At 39.0% G+C, this 18,619-nt stretch overlaps 5 protein-coding genes across 5 annotated transcripts; 1 reads left to right on the top strand and 4 right to left on the bottom strand.

Moving 5' to 3' along the window:
* Nucleotides 1-25: 25 nt before the first annotated feature.
* Nucleotides 26-2,869, bottom strand: INS49_003956 (uncharacterized protein; the record flags this gene model as incomplete). The annotated part of the gene is made up of 1 exon (XM_043164746.1): nt 26-2,869. One exon carries the CDS (start codon nt 2,867-2,869, stop codon nt 26-28), a length of 2,844 nt encoding a protein of 947 aa, XP_043018396.1.
* Nucleotides 2,870-11,619: 8,750 nt separating this feature from the next.
* INS49_003955 (uncharacterized protein) lies at nt 11,620-13,070 on the bottom strand (the record flags this gene model as incomplete). Its single annotated transcript, XM_043164745.1, has 2 exons — nt 11,620-11,790; nt 11,847-13,070. 2 exons carry the CDS (start codon nt 13,068-13,070, stop codon nt 11,620-11,622), a joined length of 1,395 nt encoding a protein of 464 aa, XP_043018395.1.
* A 1,093-nt stretch (nt 13,071-14,163) lies between these two features.
* Nucleotides 14,164-14,558, bottom strand: INS49_003954 (uncharacterized protein; the record flags this gene model as incomplete). The annotated part of the gene is made up of 2 exons (XM_043164744.1): nt 14,164-14,170; nt 14,215-14,558. 2 exons carry the CDS (start codon nt 14,556-14,558, stop codon nt 14,164-14,166), a joined length of 351 nt encoding a protein of 116 aa, XP_043018394.1.
* A 1,023-nt stretch (nt 14,559-15,581) lies between these two features.
* Nucleotides 15,582-16,354, top strand: INS49_003953 (uncharacterized protein; the record flags this gene model as incomplete). The annotated part of the gene is made up of 2 exons (XM_043164743.1): nt 15,582-16,014; nt 16,089-16,354. 2 exons carry the CDS (start codon nt 15,582-15,584, stop codon nt 16,352-16,354), a joined length of 699 nt encoding a protein of 232 aa, XP_043018393.1.
* A 113-nt stretch (nt 16,355-16,467) lies between these two features.
* Nucleotides 16,468-18,142, bottom strand: INS49_003952 (uncharacterized protein; the record flags this gene model as incomplete). Its single annotated transcript, XM_043164742.1, has 3 exons — nt 16,468-16,806; nt 16,857-17,728; nt 17,791-18,142. The coding sequence occupies 3 exons, from the start codon at nt 18,140-18,142 to the stop codon at nt 16,468-16,470; spliced, it is 1,563 nt and encodes a 520-aa protein (XP_043018392.1).
* Nucleotides 18,143-18,619: the final 477 nt, after the last annotated feature.

Here is an 18,619-nt window from a genome sequence, read left to right as displayed (position 1 = left end):
TCCAATGTGACTAAAACTAGAATAATTACTCGGTCATGTCCAGACAGAAGGGCTTATTGTACGCCTGGATATGTACATGTTCGAGGGCTGTGATGATATGTTCCTCCGGGGCATGGGGAAAGCGGGTTTTGGTCGCTTCTAGGGCGTCTTCATCAGGAGACACACCTTCCTCCCGAAAATCAAACAACTGAATGTAAAACCATCCTGCACGGAGGAGTGATGCCTCATATGACCTCTGCTCCCACGCCGCTGGTGCCGGGCACTTCAGGCTCAGGTAGCCGTCCTGGCCTACCTGTGGCCTTGCTTGCCTCACAAGCGCAGCCTGAGTCTCTCGTAGACTGCCCAGGCTGGTCTCAACAGCGCTTAGTCTCTCTTGGACATGGACAATGTTGGAAACCTGATCCTGGAGCGACTGCACGCCGGCCCGGAACTCTGTTCTTAGCTGTTCAGCAATTGTCTTGATCTCGCCCCATGCCTCGTTGCCAGCGTGGAGGTCATCACGTAGTTGTGTATTGTCCCGTGTTATCTGTGTCCTCAAAAGTTGTATATCCTGTAGGAGAGGCTCAGCGATAACGTTAAAGTGGCCCTGGATTTTATCATTTAGTGACGCGTTGTTACCAATGACCTCTGTTCTGAGCAACTGCAGGTCCTCATGTACCGGCCTGATGTTGGTTATGATTGCACTCCGGCAGCCTTGGACATCCTCCCGCAGCTGTGTGCTGTCGCGGGTCATTGCTGTCCTTAGCCCCTGGGTCTCTGTCTGGACCGTCTCGGCCAAAGTCTCAATTCCACTCCCTAACTTGTCGAGCAGGTCCTTCGATACGCTTTCCACCTTGCGAGCTTTAGCATCCCTCGCATCAGGGCTGCTTGGGCGTTTCTTCAGATTGGACACACAACTGGACTTCCGACCTGCAAACAGGTTCCGATTCGAGGTGTGCGGGCCAGCCTTGGATGTGCTGTCGAGCCCGCTTGGTGGAGGTGGAGAAACGTGCGAGGGTAATGTTGAGCTTGGTGGCGTTGGTATACTGATAGAAGAGACACGTGGCTGTGGCTGTGGCAGATTGCCGAAGAGCTTGCGTAGGACCGCTGCCGTCTCCGGGCTGCCACTGGCGTCGCCTACGGCTTGAGGCGTGACTGCGCGGGTGGTAGGAGCCGTGCTACCGGCAAGCCTCGCGGAGTATACGCCGAACTGCGCCTCGGTGAGCACCTCGTGCACGTCCGCGCCGGGCACCAGAAGTGCCTGTAGCTGCCAATTGGTAAGTTGAAGCGCGGCGATGCTGGCTGTATCGAGAAGTTCATCCCGCAGTTTCTCGGGTTCCTTAGTATTGCCACTCGCGCATGGGAAATCCTGGATGAGTATCTGCGCACGTCGTATGCACAGAGATAGTACGTCCTTCCTGACCCTGAAGAATGTAGGGTGTATGAAGGTCTCGTGGAAGAACTTAGCAAGTCGTGAGGAAATTTGATTAATGATATCGATGCCCCGAGGACCAAGGTTGGATTCACGTGCTAGGCTAGCCAGACGTTGATAAGCATGTGTAGCAGTAGTGTAGAGGGGGTGCTGGAGCACGCCACGGCCCTCCTCGCCAAGCTGCTGTGGCGGATGAAGCTCCATATCTTCGATATCAAGGACCATGTATGCCTCTGCTGTCGTCTTGTCCGAAGCCCAGAGGCTCTCTAGTCTGCTGAGACTCTGGAGGAAGAGGGAGCGAATGAGAAGCTGTACCTCATAGTGCGTGGCACCGCTCATCTTCCGGGCCCATGCTTCGCACCAGATCAAAAGTACGTCGCTGTCCAAGGTCCCGTTCAGCCGGTCGCTCAGCCACGCTTGGAGATCCTTTAGCTCCTTCGGTGTCGGGCAAAGGTGTCGGCGCAGGTCGTCCCGGGCCGGATCCGGGCTCTCATGAGCCTCTGAACTCGTCGTGCTGCTGGTGGTGCCGCCGTCTTTTTGACCACTTGTGCTGCCGTCCGGGCAGTCCTTGTCGACGTGGCTTGCGCTAGCCTCTCGGGAGTCATCTTCGATCAGATCAAATACGCCGTCAGTCTGAGGCGCAGTGATGTCCTCTTCGGGGTCGGAAGGCTCCCCTTCCACATTGACACCCTGCGCCCAAGGTCCGAGCTGTTGCAGGAACGGCCGCATGTCTTTCCTCCACTTGATAAAGTCTTGTCCGAACAGCGCCGTATAGTCCATGAAGTGGGGGACCTCCGTGTTGACGAGGTTTTCCTCGGGGAGAAAGACTTCGTGCAAATTGGTCGCATTTATGCCCTTCCAGTAGCCTTCCTGAACATCCAGAGTCTCCTGCGCATAATCCAGCATCCAACCAATCTGTAACTGCTCGACACGCTCCTTGAATTTCATGTCAGGGTGTGCTATCGTGAGGAGGGCGAGTATGCCTGCCGGCGATAGCAGAAATGGAGCCTTCCAGGGATGCCTCTGCCTGCCTCTGTCTTCGCCAGTCTCGGCCGTCTCTTGGGCGGATGACATAGCCGCCCGCCAGTCCTCACCACGCTGCATCCACGCCTCAAGCTGGTCGAAGTTGATGTGCGCATCCCGCGTTAGCTTGTGCCGTGATAGCGAGGACTCGTTGACGTGGCAGAGCAGATAGCTCATGACTTCTCCCCCCCGGATGTGTGTGAACCGCCCAGTCAGGCCCTGCGGGTGAAAGTCACGCAGGAACAGATAGAGCTTTCCGAACATCTTCCCCTGGACCTTGTCTTTGTGGTTGGAGACAGCCAGCGCAAGAGCCATAAACCAATCGTGGTCCTTACGGGCCTTCATGATTCGTTTGTCTAAGGCCCTGGGCAGAATCGACTCGCCGCGGAGCAGGGGCAGCCACTCGGTCTGCACTGGTGAGCCTTGTGAATCCATTATACGTGAGGAGCTGGAATGCAAATCAGTCATGTATTGACATGGGCTCATATCCTGCCACGCTGCAGGTGTGGGCAGTGGTAGGTGCTGGGAAGGGTTAGCCACCTGCATGTGTGCTTGCTTCGAGTAAGGGTTTAATACTCCACCAACTGTACACCCGCGGGAGATCTTCCCCGCTCGCTACTTGACAATTGACGTGACCGAGTCGGCCGCTTCTCTTACAAGCGCAGGGCGGTCCTGGGAACCGTAGGACCATGGTCGCGGGCGTTGTATGCTGGTCGCAAGATCCGTCCAAATGAACTGGGGAGCCGGCCTGCACAACGCGCTCGCCAAGTCTAGTGCAGGGTCGTGATGCACTTGGAGCTTGGCTGCTCGGGTCCTTCTATCTGTCTCAAACGAAGTGCAGCCCCCCCTGTCGCTTTGGTCAGCTATCCCCCCCCCCGTACCAAAATTTGGCTGTGAACGCGGAATACATACCAAGATTCTCATAAATAACCTTATCAACGTTACTACGCACCTAATTCGGCAAAAGAAAGGTTATCATAATCTTATTTTATATATATCTTTAAAATAATTAAAAGTAGCAAAATTAACTTAAGTTTATTATATAAGAAAGTATATGCTTTATTAGCCTTAGCTTAAGGTAATTATAACTTACTTAAATTAACAAGGGATTTATTTTAATAACCCTTAAAAAGCAAAAGCTTAATTATTATAATTATATATTTATTTATAATATTAAGTTATTTACTTTATTAATAAAATATATATTAATTAATTAATAATAATATTATATATAAAAAAGCTAATAATAAAAGTAAAAATAGCTATTATTATTATAAAATAAATAAATAATTATTTAATATATTATTTAATATATTTTTAAAAATATTAAGAAAATTACCTTTAAAGCTATCTTTAATAAAAATAATGCTTTAAATAACTTAAATAAAGTTAAAAATATTTATATTAGCTAAGAAATATTAAGTATATTTAAATTATTATTATTAATTAATAATATTAAAGGTAGCAATATTAAAAAGTTAAGAAGCTATTCCTTATTAAGAAAGTTATTAAGGAAAGCATTTTTAATATTATATATAAAAGTTATTAATATATAAGCTTTTCTTATATTATTAATAAAGCAATAAAGCTTTAAGTTTAATAATAATAAATATAAGGTTTTTAATATTAATTTATTATTTAAAAATCTTTTCTTTAAAATAAAGAATTAAGTTAAAGTTAAGCTTATTAATATAAAAGGTATAATAATTAAGCTATTATAAATTTTATTTAAGGTAAGTTATTAATTATAAATAAAAATATTTTTAATTTAATTAAGTATAATAAAAAGAATTAAAAGATATTTAAAGGGAAAACTTTTTAATAATAAAATTATAAAAATACTTTTATTAATAATAATAATATTTTATTCACGTAAAGCTACAATATATATATATATATATATATATAAAGCTTGCTAATTTAGCATGCAATCTCTTTATAAATTTACCTATATTAAAAAAACCATGCCCTAAAGCTAAATAAAAACCAATACGCCTCTTAATTCCTTTAATTAAGAGCTCCTCCCTTAACCTTTCCTAAGATCTATAAAGCCTTTTTTCACTTCTTTCTCTTAATAATCCTCTTTTTTAATCCTAATCTTAATAAAGGCCGCTTTTTATAAGCAAATCCCTTGCAATTACTTAATAAGGAGTTATTACTTCCTTATTAAAAGCCATAGCTGCTTTAATATAAGATTATAAAGCTACCTTTATTAATGCAAAGCTTTTAATAAAGCTAATTAAGGCTTATAATAAAGCTTATTTATTAATTAATTTAAAAGCCCCTTATAAGAAGGCCTTATTATAAGGCATATTTTAAAGCACCGCTAGCCTAAGGTTTTAAGGGCTTAGGGCTTTCTTTAAGTGCCTATTTTTATTAACTTTAATAAGGTTTTTAAGGCCTTAAGCATAAGCCCCTTTTTTAGCTAAGGGGATTATAAGTAGGTAAGCCGTAATTTACTATAACGTAATTAAGGGAAAAATTCCTAAAAAAGGTCTTAATAGCCACGACAAGGTTTAAACCTATGCTCTTTATAAAGAAAAGCTAAATACATAATTAATGCACTACGCAGCCATACTTTTATTAAATAAAGATTCTTATTATCTTATAATTATATATATTTATAAATTAATACTTTTAATAATATAAATAATACTTTATAATATTATAATATAATTAAGTATTAAAATTTTAAAGCTTTTTTTATTAATAAGATTAATGCTTAGCTTAATAAATAATTTATTAATAAGATTAATGCTTAGCTTAATAAATAATTTATTAATAAGATTAATGCTTAGCTTAATAAATAATTTATTAATAAAATTAATGCTTAATTTAATAAATAATTTATTAATAATTAAGTGCTTAAAAAGTATTTCTTTAATAAAAAAGTTATTATTACCTTAAAGCTTTTTAAAAGGGTTAATTTAAGCTAATAAATATAAGTAATAATTAATAATAAAGCTGTTATTTAAAAGCCTTTAAAAAAGCTTTTTATTAAGTAAATAAATATTATTAAAATTAATAAAAATAATAAGAAACTTAATAATAATAATAACATTAACCTTATATATAAGCAAAAAAGCTTAAAAAAGCAATAAATAAAGAGAAAGTAATATTAATATAATACTTAACTTATTAATTAATTTTTATATCTTTAGCTTTATATATAAATACTTAATAATGCTATTATTAACGTTATTAAGGGGCTTTAAAGAGCTATTAATATTATTAACATTAATAGCTTTTTACTTAAGCAACCTTATATGCTATTATTAATTATTTATGCTTTTATTATTACCGTTATAAATACTTAATAATTAAAAGGCCCTTAATAAAAACTTATTTAAAGCCTTAAAAAATATTTTTTTATATTAATAAAAAAAAGGTAATTAATAAAGTTATAAAAAATAATAAAGCATAAAAGCATTAATTTTTAAGCCTTATGTTTAAAGAAAAACATTTAATTTAATAAATATTATAGTTTGGGCTTTGCCCATTGTAATTAATTAATAGGCTTTGGCCTTATAAGAATAGGCTTTAATGCAAGTATAAACAGGAAGCAAACCTTCTCCTTTATACTTTAAATATAAACTTTATTTAAATACCTTATAATAAATAACCTAAGGCTAGCCTATAATATATATTTAAAATCCTTTTATATTATAAACTTATAATATTATTATATAAAACTTAATATAGCAAAACTTAAAAAAAATAATAATAACTTACTAAGCTCTTTCTTATCTTAAGAAACTTTTATCTTAAGAATACTTAGCAACTTAATTAATAAAGATAAGGATTAAGTTTATAATAAATAAGAAAGCAATTAATGCTAAAAAGGCTTAATTCTTTTATATATTTAATTAATTAAAAACTTTTTATAATTAATTTTTACCTTATATTAATTTTATAAAAACGTTTAAAGAGTAGTTAAAAAGCTTTTTAAAAAAGGTTTGCCTTGCACTTAGGAACCCTTTTAAGCAAAGATATATTAAGCTTAGCTTAATCGCGTTATAATAATATTATAAAAAGGAAATAATAAAATTTCTTACTTAATTTAATTAATTAGCTTATATAATAAAGGCTTAAAATTAATTAAATAAATATAAAATATTATTAATAGCTAATGGCTTAATCTTTATAGCAAGAGCTTAACTTAATTATAAGAAATGGCTAAATATATTTAAGGCTTTTTGCTTTACCTTACGGCAATATAAGGGCGTTTTTAGCATTATAGCAAGGAAGGATAATACTTAACTTTAAAATAATAAAGTAATAAATATTAATATTATAACAATCTTAATAAGCAAAGTTAAGTATTTTATATATAGCTAACTTAGCTATTATAAGCATAATTACCTTAATTATTATAAAAGAATAAGGGTGTAACTTTTATTAATTAAAGTTAATAAAAAAAAGGAATTTATTTAAAGGGGCGTAAAATTTTTTTTTTATAAGGTAAAACTTAAAAGCGTTGCTAATTTAGCGCTAGCTTAAGCTTAAAGCGGGTTAGCTATATATTAATTAATTTAACGCTATAAAAATACTTAAAATTTAAGAAATTCTTATTAATAAAATAAATTGCTTATAATTAAGCATTAATTAATTATAAATTATATAATAAATTTATAATCCTAAGGTTTTAAATAAAAAAGCTTATATAAAAAGCTTGCATTAAAGGATTATAAAAATACCATTAATTTAATTATTAACTTATGCTTAAATAATTATCTTTTATTAGCTTATTTTAGCTAATATATTAAATTATAAGGGTTAAGATATATTAATTATAAATAATAAGCTAGGCTTTTAATATAATTAAAAGACGCTAAGGTGTAATTAAATGGCTAAATAAAAAGCAATAGTTAATTTACAATTAAATTATAATATCCTTTATTTTTTATTATATAGCTGCCCTTTAAGGCTTGCTATAAGAACTTAAAGAAAGAGGATATATTATGGTTTGGGCTTTGCCCATTGTGATTAATTAATAGGCTTTGGCCTTATAAGAATAAGCTTTAATGTGGATGCAAATGGGGAGCAAACCTTTTCCTTTGCACTTTAAATATAAACCCCATTTAAATACCTTACAATAAATAACCCAAGGCTAGCCTATAATAATAAAAAGAGCTTAAATAATGTTAAATTAATTAAAAAGCTTATAAAACTATATTTAAAGAGAAAAAAGAACTTTTTTAAGCTTTTTAAAAATAAAAAAAAAGGAGTTATTACCATTATTAATGTTAATATAAGATAAAAATTATAATTTTTAATAAATAAAAAGCCCCTTAATATTAATTAATAATATATTAATATTAAAAAGTAACTTTAAGGTATTTTTAAATAAATTTAAAATATTTAATTAATATTATTTACAGAAAAAATATAATTAATAAAATAATTAATAAAGTAATTATATATAAAAAAAGTATTTATTTAAGTATTAAAAGAGTTTATTAAGAAAATTAAATATATTTTATAATGGGCTTAGGCTATTGCCCAAGCCTTATATAGTGTAGCTAGATAATTCAAGGGAGCTTGGATTATTACATACCTTTTGGCTTAGTTAAAAGGTTGCTGCTTTTGCAGCTTATAGGAGAAGGCGCTAGCCAGCCTGCAGCCCCTCTAGGGCCAAGCCCATAATATATTTCTTATAATAAATTATTAGCTATCCCTTATTAATTATTTTAATAATACTTTTTTTATTAACTTATTTATTATTAAAAAACTTACTATAAATAACCTTATTATAACACTTTTTCCTTTTTATTAACATTAATATAATTTATTAAGTAGTGGCTAATATTAAATAATGGCCGATTTTTTTAACTTTAACTAACTTTCATTAACCTTAACACCCACTTAATGCAAAAGAATTAATTAAATTTAGCATTAATTAATGTTAATTACTTTTAATTACTTATTTTTAATTAATTTTATTAATTTAAAAGGGTTAATATAATTATAATATAATTAAGAGTTATTAAGATTTATATAAAATAGCTCCTTCTTAATATTAATTGCATTTTAATTTTTCGTATTAATCTTGCTTTAATTTATTTACTTAAACTTTTAATACATTATAAATTAACATTATATTATATATCTTTTATTAAAAAAAATAAAATCCTTTTAACCATTCAAGTAATTAATAAATTTAAAAAATCTTATTAAAAACCCTTAAATATTCCTTAAGTAATATAAATCTTTTATATTTTAAAATAAACTTTATGTTATAAGATAAAGCAATAATTATTTTATAAGAAATTATGCATTAATAAGTATAAATTTAATTAAATTAAAAAATAAATGCTTATTTAATATATTATTAAGTAAAATGCTTAAGGATTCCCTTTATAATTTTTTAAGATAAAAAATATAGCTAACCTTTTGCTAATATTATATAATATTAAACTTATTAATAAATATTAAGCTTAATGCTTTATAAACTTATAACTTAGCCTTAAAACTAAGTTTAATTATCCTTATAATTATTAAAGGGCTTTTTATAAAGATTTAAAAATTATTAAGAATTAATTTAAGTTACTTTATAATATAATGGCTAAATATTAAATCCTTAATAATAACCTTTATAACTTTAATAAAATTAACTTTATAATAAATATAATTACCTTAATAATAATAATTATATATATTAATAAATATAAAAAAGCTAAATTAATTTAGCTTAAAAATTAAAAATAAGCAATAATTATTAAATGCATTAATATAAATAAGTTATAAATTTTATTATTTATAATTATTTAAGGCGCTTATTACCTTACTAACTAAGTAATAAAGTTAAGTTTTTTAAATAATTAAGTTATTAAGCTTACTTTTAATAAATAAATAAATAATAAAATTAATTTAAAATAAATTTAGCATTTTAATAAGCATATTAAGTTAAAAAAAGATATTAATTATTAAATATTAATTATAAATAATTATAAGAATTATATATTAACTAAGTTTAATTAATATTATAAAAAATAATAAAATTATTATTATTAGCATATTGCTATATTTATCTTACTTACTTTAGCTATTAAATATTGCATTATATTTATTTTTAAAGCATATATATAATAATAAAATTAACCTTTTTATTTAAGCTTTTATTAATTATATTATTAAGTTTAAGTTTTTTCTTATATTTAAGGTAGTTTATAATAAGATTTTTATAAAGAATAATATTAAGTTTATATTTAAAGAAGCTAAAATTTCTTTTTAAAACCTTAATTTTATAATTTTTAAGCTTAATATTTACTTATAAACATTAATATAATTTCTCCTTATTTCTTTATAAAAATAAAAGTCTTAAACTTTATTAAATGCTTAATAAATTATTTAGCAATTAAGTTTTATTAAAAGCAGGATTTCCACTTATTAAGGAAGCTTCCCTATATTAATTATAAATATTATTAACTAAATAATAAAGAGTATATAAGTAATAATATATAAGCTTATTATCTTAAAGGATTAAGTTTATATTCTTAAGAAAGCTAATATAGCACTTATAAAATGCTAAAGAGCTAAAAAAACCTAAGTGCAGCTTAAAGAAGCACTTATTATTAAGGAATCTTAAGCTTTTATTTAAAAAAAATAAAAGGAAAAGCAGCTAGCTAATAAAATAAGTAATGACGCTAAGGAGTTGGTTCGCGGCAAATTAATTAAAAGACGATATAATAATTATAATAAAATTAAGCATAATATAAGAACTTATAAAAAAGATAAAAAAGGGTTTAATTAATTAAATTTTAACTATATTATAGCAAATCTAGCTTAATTAGCATTAATTAATGCAAATATATTTATTTTCGCGATTTACAGCAAACTGCATTTTTAATAGTAAAGTTAGCATTATTTAATGCAAAGTATATGTTTCTCATTAAAAGTTAACCTATTTAAATTAGCATTATAATCACGCCAACCCCTTTAAATTAATAAAATTAATTAAAAATAAGCAATTAAAAGCAGTTAGCACTAATTAATGCTAAATTTAATTAATTCTTTTACATTAAGCGGGTATTAGGGTTAACAAAAGTTGGTTAAAGTTGAAAAAATTGGCTACTATTTAATATTAGCCACTACTTAGTAAACTACGTTATTTCTTTTACTTTTCTTTTATTTATATAATATCTTTATTATTCTTTATTATTATTATTACTTTTAAATCTTTTTTTAATATATATATATAATGAAAATATTCCTTAATTACCTTTATATATTAATTAACCTTTAAAGCACTTAAATATAAAAAACTTATAAACTTTTTATTATTATTATAATTATTTATTTTATATTAATATTAATAATAAATTTATTTCTTTAAATCCTTAAAATATACCTTAATTAAGTTAAAATTAAGGGAATATAATAATAAATATATTAGCTAAACACCCCTTATCAACCTTAAAGCTTAGCTGCAACGAAGGGCGGATGCGATTAAGGCGCTTGCGGCGTATTGCTTGGTTGAAGAGCCCCTGATCACGAACATCATGCAGGCGAGAGAGCAGGGCCCGCCCGATGAGCTGCGCCTGCCCAACCATCAGGAACAAGTCAGAGTAATAAGGAACTCAGTCATCATAAACAAACGTGGTCAGAGGCTTGTAAGGTGTTTCGTCTGCGTCGGAAAGGCGTTGACATTGGCGCCAAATGACCCAAACATCCGGAAGTATTGTCATGCGTATATAACGCCAAATGAATGTACGCGACACTTCACCAATACACACCTTGCGCCGCTGCTTAAGACACCCAACGCGCCTATTAAGTGCAATATTTGCTCAGGGGTAACACTCAAGAACTTAATGCATTTTCAAAACCACTGCGAGACCGTTCACGGGATCCGGACGGCGGCTCTTACGAAGGAGAAGGGCTCATAGATACACACATATACACAAAGATGCAGCGTAATATGTCCCTAGCAAGTTGGTGTGGAGTGAATAGTTTAATGCTAGCTATTATTGTTACCAATATTCATGTTGTAGGTCATGGCAGTCGTGATAGTGGTCCTTGAATTACCCATAGCCCACAGATATGAGAAGCAACAAACATGGCCGTAACACGAGCCTGGTATCTTAATCAAAACAAAAACCAATAAAAAAGATGCCTTGTATGAACGACCCAGAGTACTAGGCCGTCATTTTTACTGGCTGCCCTGTCATCACATTGTGTAGCTCTCTCTAGCCTTCGGCCTGAGCACACCCTCCGCTCTGATCACATCCAAACCACTGTTCCAAAAATGCGTGGAATTCTGACTGGATCCAGCCTTGGATCAGTTTCAGACAGGCATGAATACTGTAAATAGCATCCAGCTTATCCGTCGAGCCTATGAATTCTGGACCAAAGAAGACCTAAGCATGGTTAGTCTCAAGTTGATTTAATATGATACAGGTTCAGGATGACTGACGATATGATCTCCTCTGTCGACTGCAAAGTACAAGCTCCATGCATGGTCAACAATGGTAATGAGTGGCAATGAGACCATTCGGCCGCGGTCTCTTGTGTCCTGCCCGAGGGTGGTGCGCCAGAGTGCATCCATCCTACGGTACCACGCTGCGGTCCAGACGCCCAGCTGGACGATAGGATCTGTGTTGCTGGGGGTGATCTTTGTCTCGATAGCACATGCGATCGGGTTCTCACGCAGCGGGCCGTAGGTGCTCTGGTTTACGCTGCCGAACTGCCGCGCATAGGTGATAGCATGTTGGAGGCGAGACGAAGGCGTGGGGACGAGGACAAGCACGAGATCGACCTTCTTAGAGCCCTTGTTGCGCAATCCTCCTCGTGTCTCGGCCATCCCACTATTGCTGCTTGAGGTCCCAGACTGGCTGGCAGAGCAGGCCAATATAGAGTTCCCATCATTCTGTGACCCGGAACCACGTTCCCCTAGCACGCTGATACGAGGGACAGAGTCAGCCGTAATCATAGCGGAAGAGACCAGCTCTGCTTCAACCTTAGGCGCCTGTGTGATATCTGTGTGATCTCTGCTGGGTTCATCTGGAGTGAGTGCAAGCTCTAACAAGGGCAGATGCACCTTGGCGTTCCACGCATCTTCGTATCTAGAAAGACTCTTGGATTTAAGAGCGTCGGATTGCAGGGACCGCAGCTTCTCGAACTCGACTTCGGCTTTTTGTTGGGCACCAGTATCGTCGCGACTTGTCCGAAACCAATGTGCCTGCATGTCGTCACCATAATACTCCTCAACCTTGTGCCGTACCTCAGCGGGAATGAATGCTTTGTGATGGAACGCGGCGGAGCGGATCGAGGTATAGAGGGAGAGGATGTCGGCTGGTAGCTGTTCTTTCACATCTCGACTGTTGGGGGTGGCTTTCACAAAGATTGGGACCTCGAGGAACTGAAGGTCGACCAATCTTTGAATGGCAATGGGTCTCGAGACCTGAATGCCGTGTTGGAGAGGGTCGGCCGCGGGTGGACGTTGATGGAGAGCGAGGATTTGGCTCTCTGTGTCAGGCTGTTGGTGTCGGTGTTGCCGCGGCGTCGTTTGTTCGGGTGATGTCTCCTCTTGCTCCTCTTGCCCCTCGTATTGCCACGCGTCTTGGCCTGGACTTAGTCGTCTGCGTTTTGCGAAGTGCTCATCGTCGATGGTCGTGGAAGGTGGCGTTGTCGTTGACATCGCGACTCTCTTCCGCACGCGATCCGGTCGGGGCTTGATAGTCGGCGTGCACGAGGGTGAAGGAGGAAGTAGAGCAAGCCAGGAGGCGATGCGTGCCTCCCGGGAGATTGAGGGCCAGGGCTCAAAGCATTTGGACATGACAGCACTACATGGCGATGATATCGTCTGTGAATGAATGGCAGATCGCGGGTACTGTGTAAACACGAAGGGGGTTGACGTAGGCTCCCGTCCCGTCGACAGTGCGTGCAACGGAATTTGTCACCGCGAAGCCAGTGCTAATAAACTGATTTCGGAGTGCTTAGAAACTGGTTTCCGGCTCGTCATTAACAGGACAGTGTCTCTCATTCCCTTCCTCACCAGGAAACCTGTGCGTCACACATGGTGGGAAGCCCTCCGTGCGGGAAGCCTGGGGAGCATGTCCTAAATGAGTAAGGAGGCGGCAGCCATGCCGTGTGCTATGTGTGGACTGTGAGGAGGTACACAGGCTGAACCAGGAAAGACTTGCAGGGGCGCGTGTGGAGACAGTGCACGGAGCACAATTTACCTCAGAGGGTAAAGCACTGAGCAAGGGGGGAATTACTAAATGAGGCAATGCTGGGACATTTCTTATATACTTAATATAATAATGATATTTTAAATAAAAAACATACAATATTATATCTTATCATTTAAATAATATCATTTTATTTCTATTCTACAGTGTAGCAGCGGGGGCGCCGTCTTAACTTCCATCTAAAATTGATCCGATAAATACCATGTATCTGGCGGGCAAATGGGTGTAAAGAGCCATCGCATACCATGACTTGAGGAATCGGGGACCGTTCCATTGTAGTTGCAATACTTCAGAAGTACCCAATACATATTGAGAGTCCAAGCCTCACCTGCCAGATCCTCCGCTGTGAGATAAGTCTTTACCTTCCGCTTGTGGGTTCTTGCTCGGACATTCTCTGCCTTATAAGTGTCCGTATAATATATTGCCAACGTAGTTGCATCTTCATTAAAGACCTTATGTATGTGTTGCACATTTGTGTACTCCAATCCTCTTGCTTGACGGCAGGTGGGTTCAATGATCCCAGATATGTTGATAGTGATCTTAGGCTCTTGAAAGTGGAGTTCAGCTAGTTCCCGGTCGTATTCATGGTACTCTTGAAGGCCATCTAAGAAGACCTGCTCGTATTCACATCGTGAGTTGCTAAAGTGGTATTGAAGATCCCCGGAGTAATCCATAGGAAGCAGGACCAGGTAAATCTCTGGCTCATCATTGTTGTTCAAAAAGGCATCTGCCTTTGGTCCAACAAGAACCGGATTGGCTCCAACCCAAACCGCTGTCTCGAGCCAGTCAAAGTTCTTGAATATCTTCCTCCATGCCTGGCTGTGTCGGACGGCTTGGTCCGGTAGAATGAAACCGGCCTCCATAGCATTTAAACGGCTTTGGGGGCTCAGATATTTGACGACATTGTCAACAAGCTCCTGTGGCATCTTCTCCATTTTGGCGATACAAATATACTAGAAGCTGGAGCAAGAAATCAATCGTGAATGGAGGTTGAGCTGATCTTCCCAAAATAACTAGGATTTAAAGAAGCGACTGTAAGCACTGTCAGAATAGAGGTTTGCAATCCAGTCTTATGAAAGCAAAAGCAGACTTTAGTCAGCATGGAAACTGCCCCATCTGAGGCCGCTGTATACACCTACTCCACAAAAGAATTGACTCCAAAAATAGACAGTGGCCCATTCTTGCAACCATCTTGGCAGCAAGGAAGAGCAGTCGAATCTAAGTTCCTTATTCCTGATTCCAAGGTGTAGAAGTTCTAGAAAATGATTGCTGTGGGCATCCTAACGACGAAGGTCTCTTTCCCCCGCTTTATTTCTTGGCGAACATTCCTGCCTGTTCTGTGTTTTGTCCTTCTGTGGCCTGCCTCTGTACTCGCCCAGTGCCATATCACCTCAAACAGAGGACCAGGAGCGCAAAGGGGTAGCTGTCATTGGGAATGGTGCTATCAGTCCTATCGATACTTGAGTAAGATACGCTATTACAAGATCTGTTGTGGCTCAACTAAGGAAACCTGTACATCGTGAAGACAATTCTACCCACCTTGCTCGCTTCTTCCTCTTTGATTTCCGGGTCAGTTCCGTCAAGGCTTCCTCAGCACTCGGTCGGGTATGAGGGTCTGGTTCCAGCATCCGTACCCAGATGTCATGGAGACAGCTCGTGATTTTCCCCTCAGAACAGATTTGTCCTAGATTCCTGACAACGGCGCCGGTATCCTCGCCATTCAATGAAGGCTTCCCAAAAGCACAGAGCCAAGAGAATGCTAGACTCCACACATCTGCCTTCTTGGGGCATGTCGTCTTCTCCGCGCCCCCGCATATCTCAGGGGCCAACCACGCCAATGACTTGAGCTTCGGAAAACGATGACCAAGGCTACAGATCGCCGCCGTGAGATCTCGTTCTCGAGTCAACCGATTTCTTGCCCAGCCGACTATCAACAAGTGACGCGGCCGGATTGCACCATGGAAGCCTTTCTTGCTGGCATGAATGTCGCGCAGCCCAAGGCCGTCACGTGCCCATATGACTCTGATGATGTGGATGGCCAAGCTGAGGGAGTCGTGGCTGGTCCGGAGGTCAGGCCCCCCGAGGTTGGAGGCAAGGACATTTTTGTTGACGCTGCAGAAGAGGACGAGGAAGCAACCCTAGGCGTTGCTGGCCATGACGACATGGAAACCATCGATATTGACAGCGTGGTCGACTTGAACAATGATGCCCAACAGGCCGTTACACTACGTTCGCACATAAGGACGTCGGCGACACGGCAGACTTACGTCCAGGTTCCATACGAGGATTATCTGCGAATGACCAAGGCCGAGCAAGCTTTGAAGACCATGGTCGGCATTGCCAAAGAGTTTTCTGGCACCCAGAGAGGCATCTCAGGAAGCAGCACGCGGGGTACCATAGCCAGGGGAATGTTGCCAAGGCCACGAAGGCGAGTCCCTGTCGATTTAGCTACCTCGATGCTGAAGATTCCGCCGCACTGCATGCCGAAGAATCTGAGCTCGAATCCTTTGGTGAGGACGGGGAGGGGTCTGATGAGCCTGACACGAGCAAGGTCGCTCTCAGGAGCAGTAAAACACCCCAGGAGGGTGGTCAAAAGCGTCGTCCATGGACCCTTACCGAGCGGCGAAGGCTGCAGAGGATGAAAGACAAGGGCTGGGACGATGAGCGGATAGGGCTTGCGCTTGACAGAAGCAGTAGCGCGGTATCTCAACAGTGGCGGAAACAGAAATGAGATCCCCAGTATTCCAGCCATCAATGATATCTGGCATCTGTTGTACCGATGCTAATCTGTTAGACCCTGGACCTGAAGCTGTATCAATTATACGTGTAATGTGTAATGAGCCCTCAATCATCCTCTTCGAGACCGAGAAACCACTGTTTCATCGAGTCATAATAAGTCCCCACAACCCAGCGCTTCATAGCCTCTAAAGACCGAAGGAGGTTGTAGATTGACGTAATCCTGTCTGTGGAGCCAAGGCTCAATGGCCCGTATACGTCGATCGACGTTCCTCGATCACAAGCGAAGAAAACATTCCACTGGTGTCCCCGAACCTGCACCAAGGGCATGGACACCAGGCATGGCTTAGGACCAGCACGGACGAGCCGTTCGCGAAGATCGTACATCCGTTTATGCCAGGCGGCCGCCCATATACCTAGCTGTGCAAAGGAGTCTCCCACACCAGCCTACTATGACGTCAGCCGTAGTCCCAGAGAAGAGGGCCGGGCATGCTTACCTCTGTTTTCATCTCGAAGGAAATAGCGATTGGGCTTTCCTTTAGTGGTTCGTACGTCGTCTGGTTGATATGCCGTCGCCAGCCGTCGTCAATGGTCCAGGAAATTGTCTTCCGCAGTTGTGCCTCGTCCGGGATGTCTAGGGCAACCACGAAGTCAACCTTAGCGCTGTGACTTCGCACCTGAGACATACTCCAGTCACTCGGAGGGTATATACACGACTCCTGGGACGTATCGGAGAGGAGTTCGGTGTCTAGTGAAACAGAACAAGCGGGCTCTAGGGGAGCATTAGGGTCGCCCCGCCGGAGGGGGATTGAATTGCCCGCGATAGTAGCAGACATGACGGGCTCGACTCTAGCCCGTGGCTCAGTCGCCTCGTTGTGCTGAGGAATGCGCCAGTCAAAGACCAATTCCAAGAGCGGTGAGTGGACGTGGATATACCACGCAGCCTCATGCCGCTTATAAGTTTGCGCCTGTGACGCCTTATCGAGAATAGAGGTCAGTGTGTTGAAGACCTCAATGGCTCGAGCTCCTTCCTCCGGGTCAGGTTCACGGAGACACCAACTCGGCACAGGTATGAGTTCGGCCATCGCACCAGACACCTCGTGCGGGATGTTTTGTCCATTTTCCATCAACAAAATTTCTTGATACAACCATTTGATATCTGGAGGGAGTTGTGCGAGCGCGTCGGCCATCTTGCGAGGGAGTTCGTACACTTGCACTGGCTTCTGCAGCTGGTCTAGAACGGACCTCGAGTCGGGCTTGGACTTTTTAGGGCTGGGCGTCCTCGGTGTCCTCTGCTTCTTGGGTGGGGGTGCCATCCGTTGGCTTGATTGTCGGAGAGGGTTCAGCTGTGTGGGAGTCTCCTCGTTGTCTGGGAAGGTGTGAAATGTCAGCACGAAGGCGTGCCCATACGCGACGGCCTAATGTCCATACCTGTGTCTCCAAGCCCCGTATTGCCCCTCTTTCGTCGTGCTTCAATCTGCGTCTGTGGCGTCTTTGGATCCTCGGGCTGGGTGGCCATTGCGTCGGGACCGGCGTCGGCGGCGTCAGTAAGAGGGGGCGTGTCAGGGGCGTCGTACGGGTAGAGGAAATCTTCGTGGGCTTCCGCGCCGAACGATTGCGCGCGCGCACGCTTGAGCAGCCGGCTCGGTTGGGATTCGGTGGGAAGCACACCGTCGTCATCAATGTCAGGCTCTGGAGGGTCCCCCAAGTCGTCCGGTGTGTCGTCCACGGACGCAAGCCAGGTTGCAACTCGGCGGCGCTTGCGATCTTGCGTAATCTGCATTAGAGGCCCGGACATTTTAGCCGTAGCTGGTTACATGATGGAAGGATTGACTTTTCGCTGCAGTGGTTATGTGGTGTTGTTGACATGAGTAGTTGAGAGGCTGTTGCGCTAGCAACCATGGGGCAGGCAGGCCCGGGTACCTCTAAAGTCTGGGAGATACAAGGGGTTGATGACTAAGTTCAGCCTGGATGAACACCAGCTCCACCTACCATATAGGGAAAATAGCCACCCGCCCCATAACGTTAAAATTATAATTATTTATAATAATTTTATTTAATTATTATGTAAGGGCTAAGAACTAAAGGATAGTTAAAAAGCTAAGCAGACAGCAGACAGATCAATAGACAGTTGATTTAAAAAACACAGTGTGGCCGAAGCCGAGCCGCTGTAAGTAGGCGGTTTTGTGGGAACAAGAAATGGGGCCCGGGGGGGGGGGGGGGAAACGACTGGCTTGAGCATGTGCAAGTGTCCAGGCTC

This window comes from Diaporthe citri (genome assembly GCF_014595645.1).
Source record: "Diaporthe citri strain NFHF-8-4 chromosome Unknown scaffold_11, whole genome shotgun sequence".
Lineage (NCBI taxonomy): Eukaryota > Fungi > Ascomycota > Sordariomycetes > Diaporthales > Diaporthaceae > Diaporthe > Diaporthe citri.
This window is presented reverse-complemented; position numbering and strand designations above follow the sequence as displayed.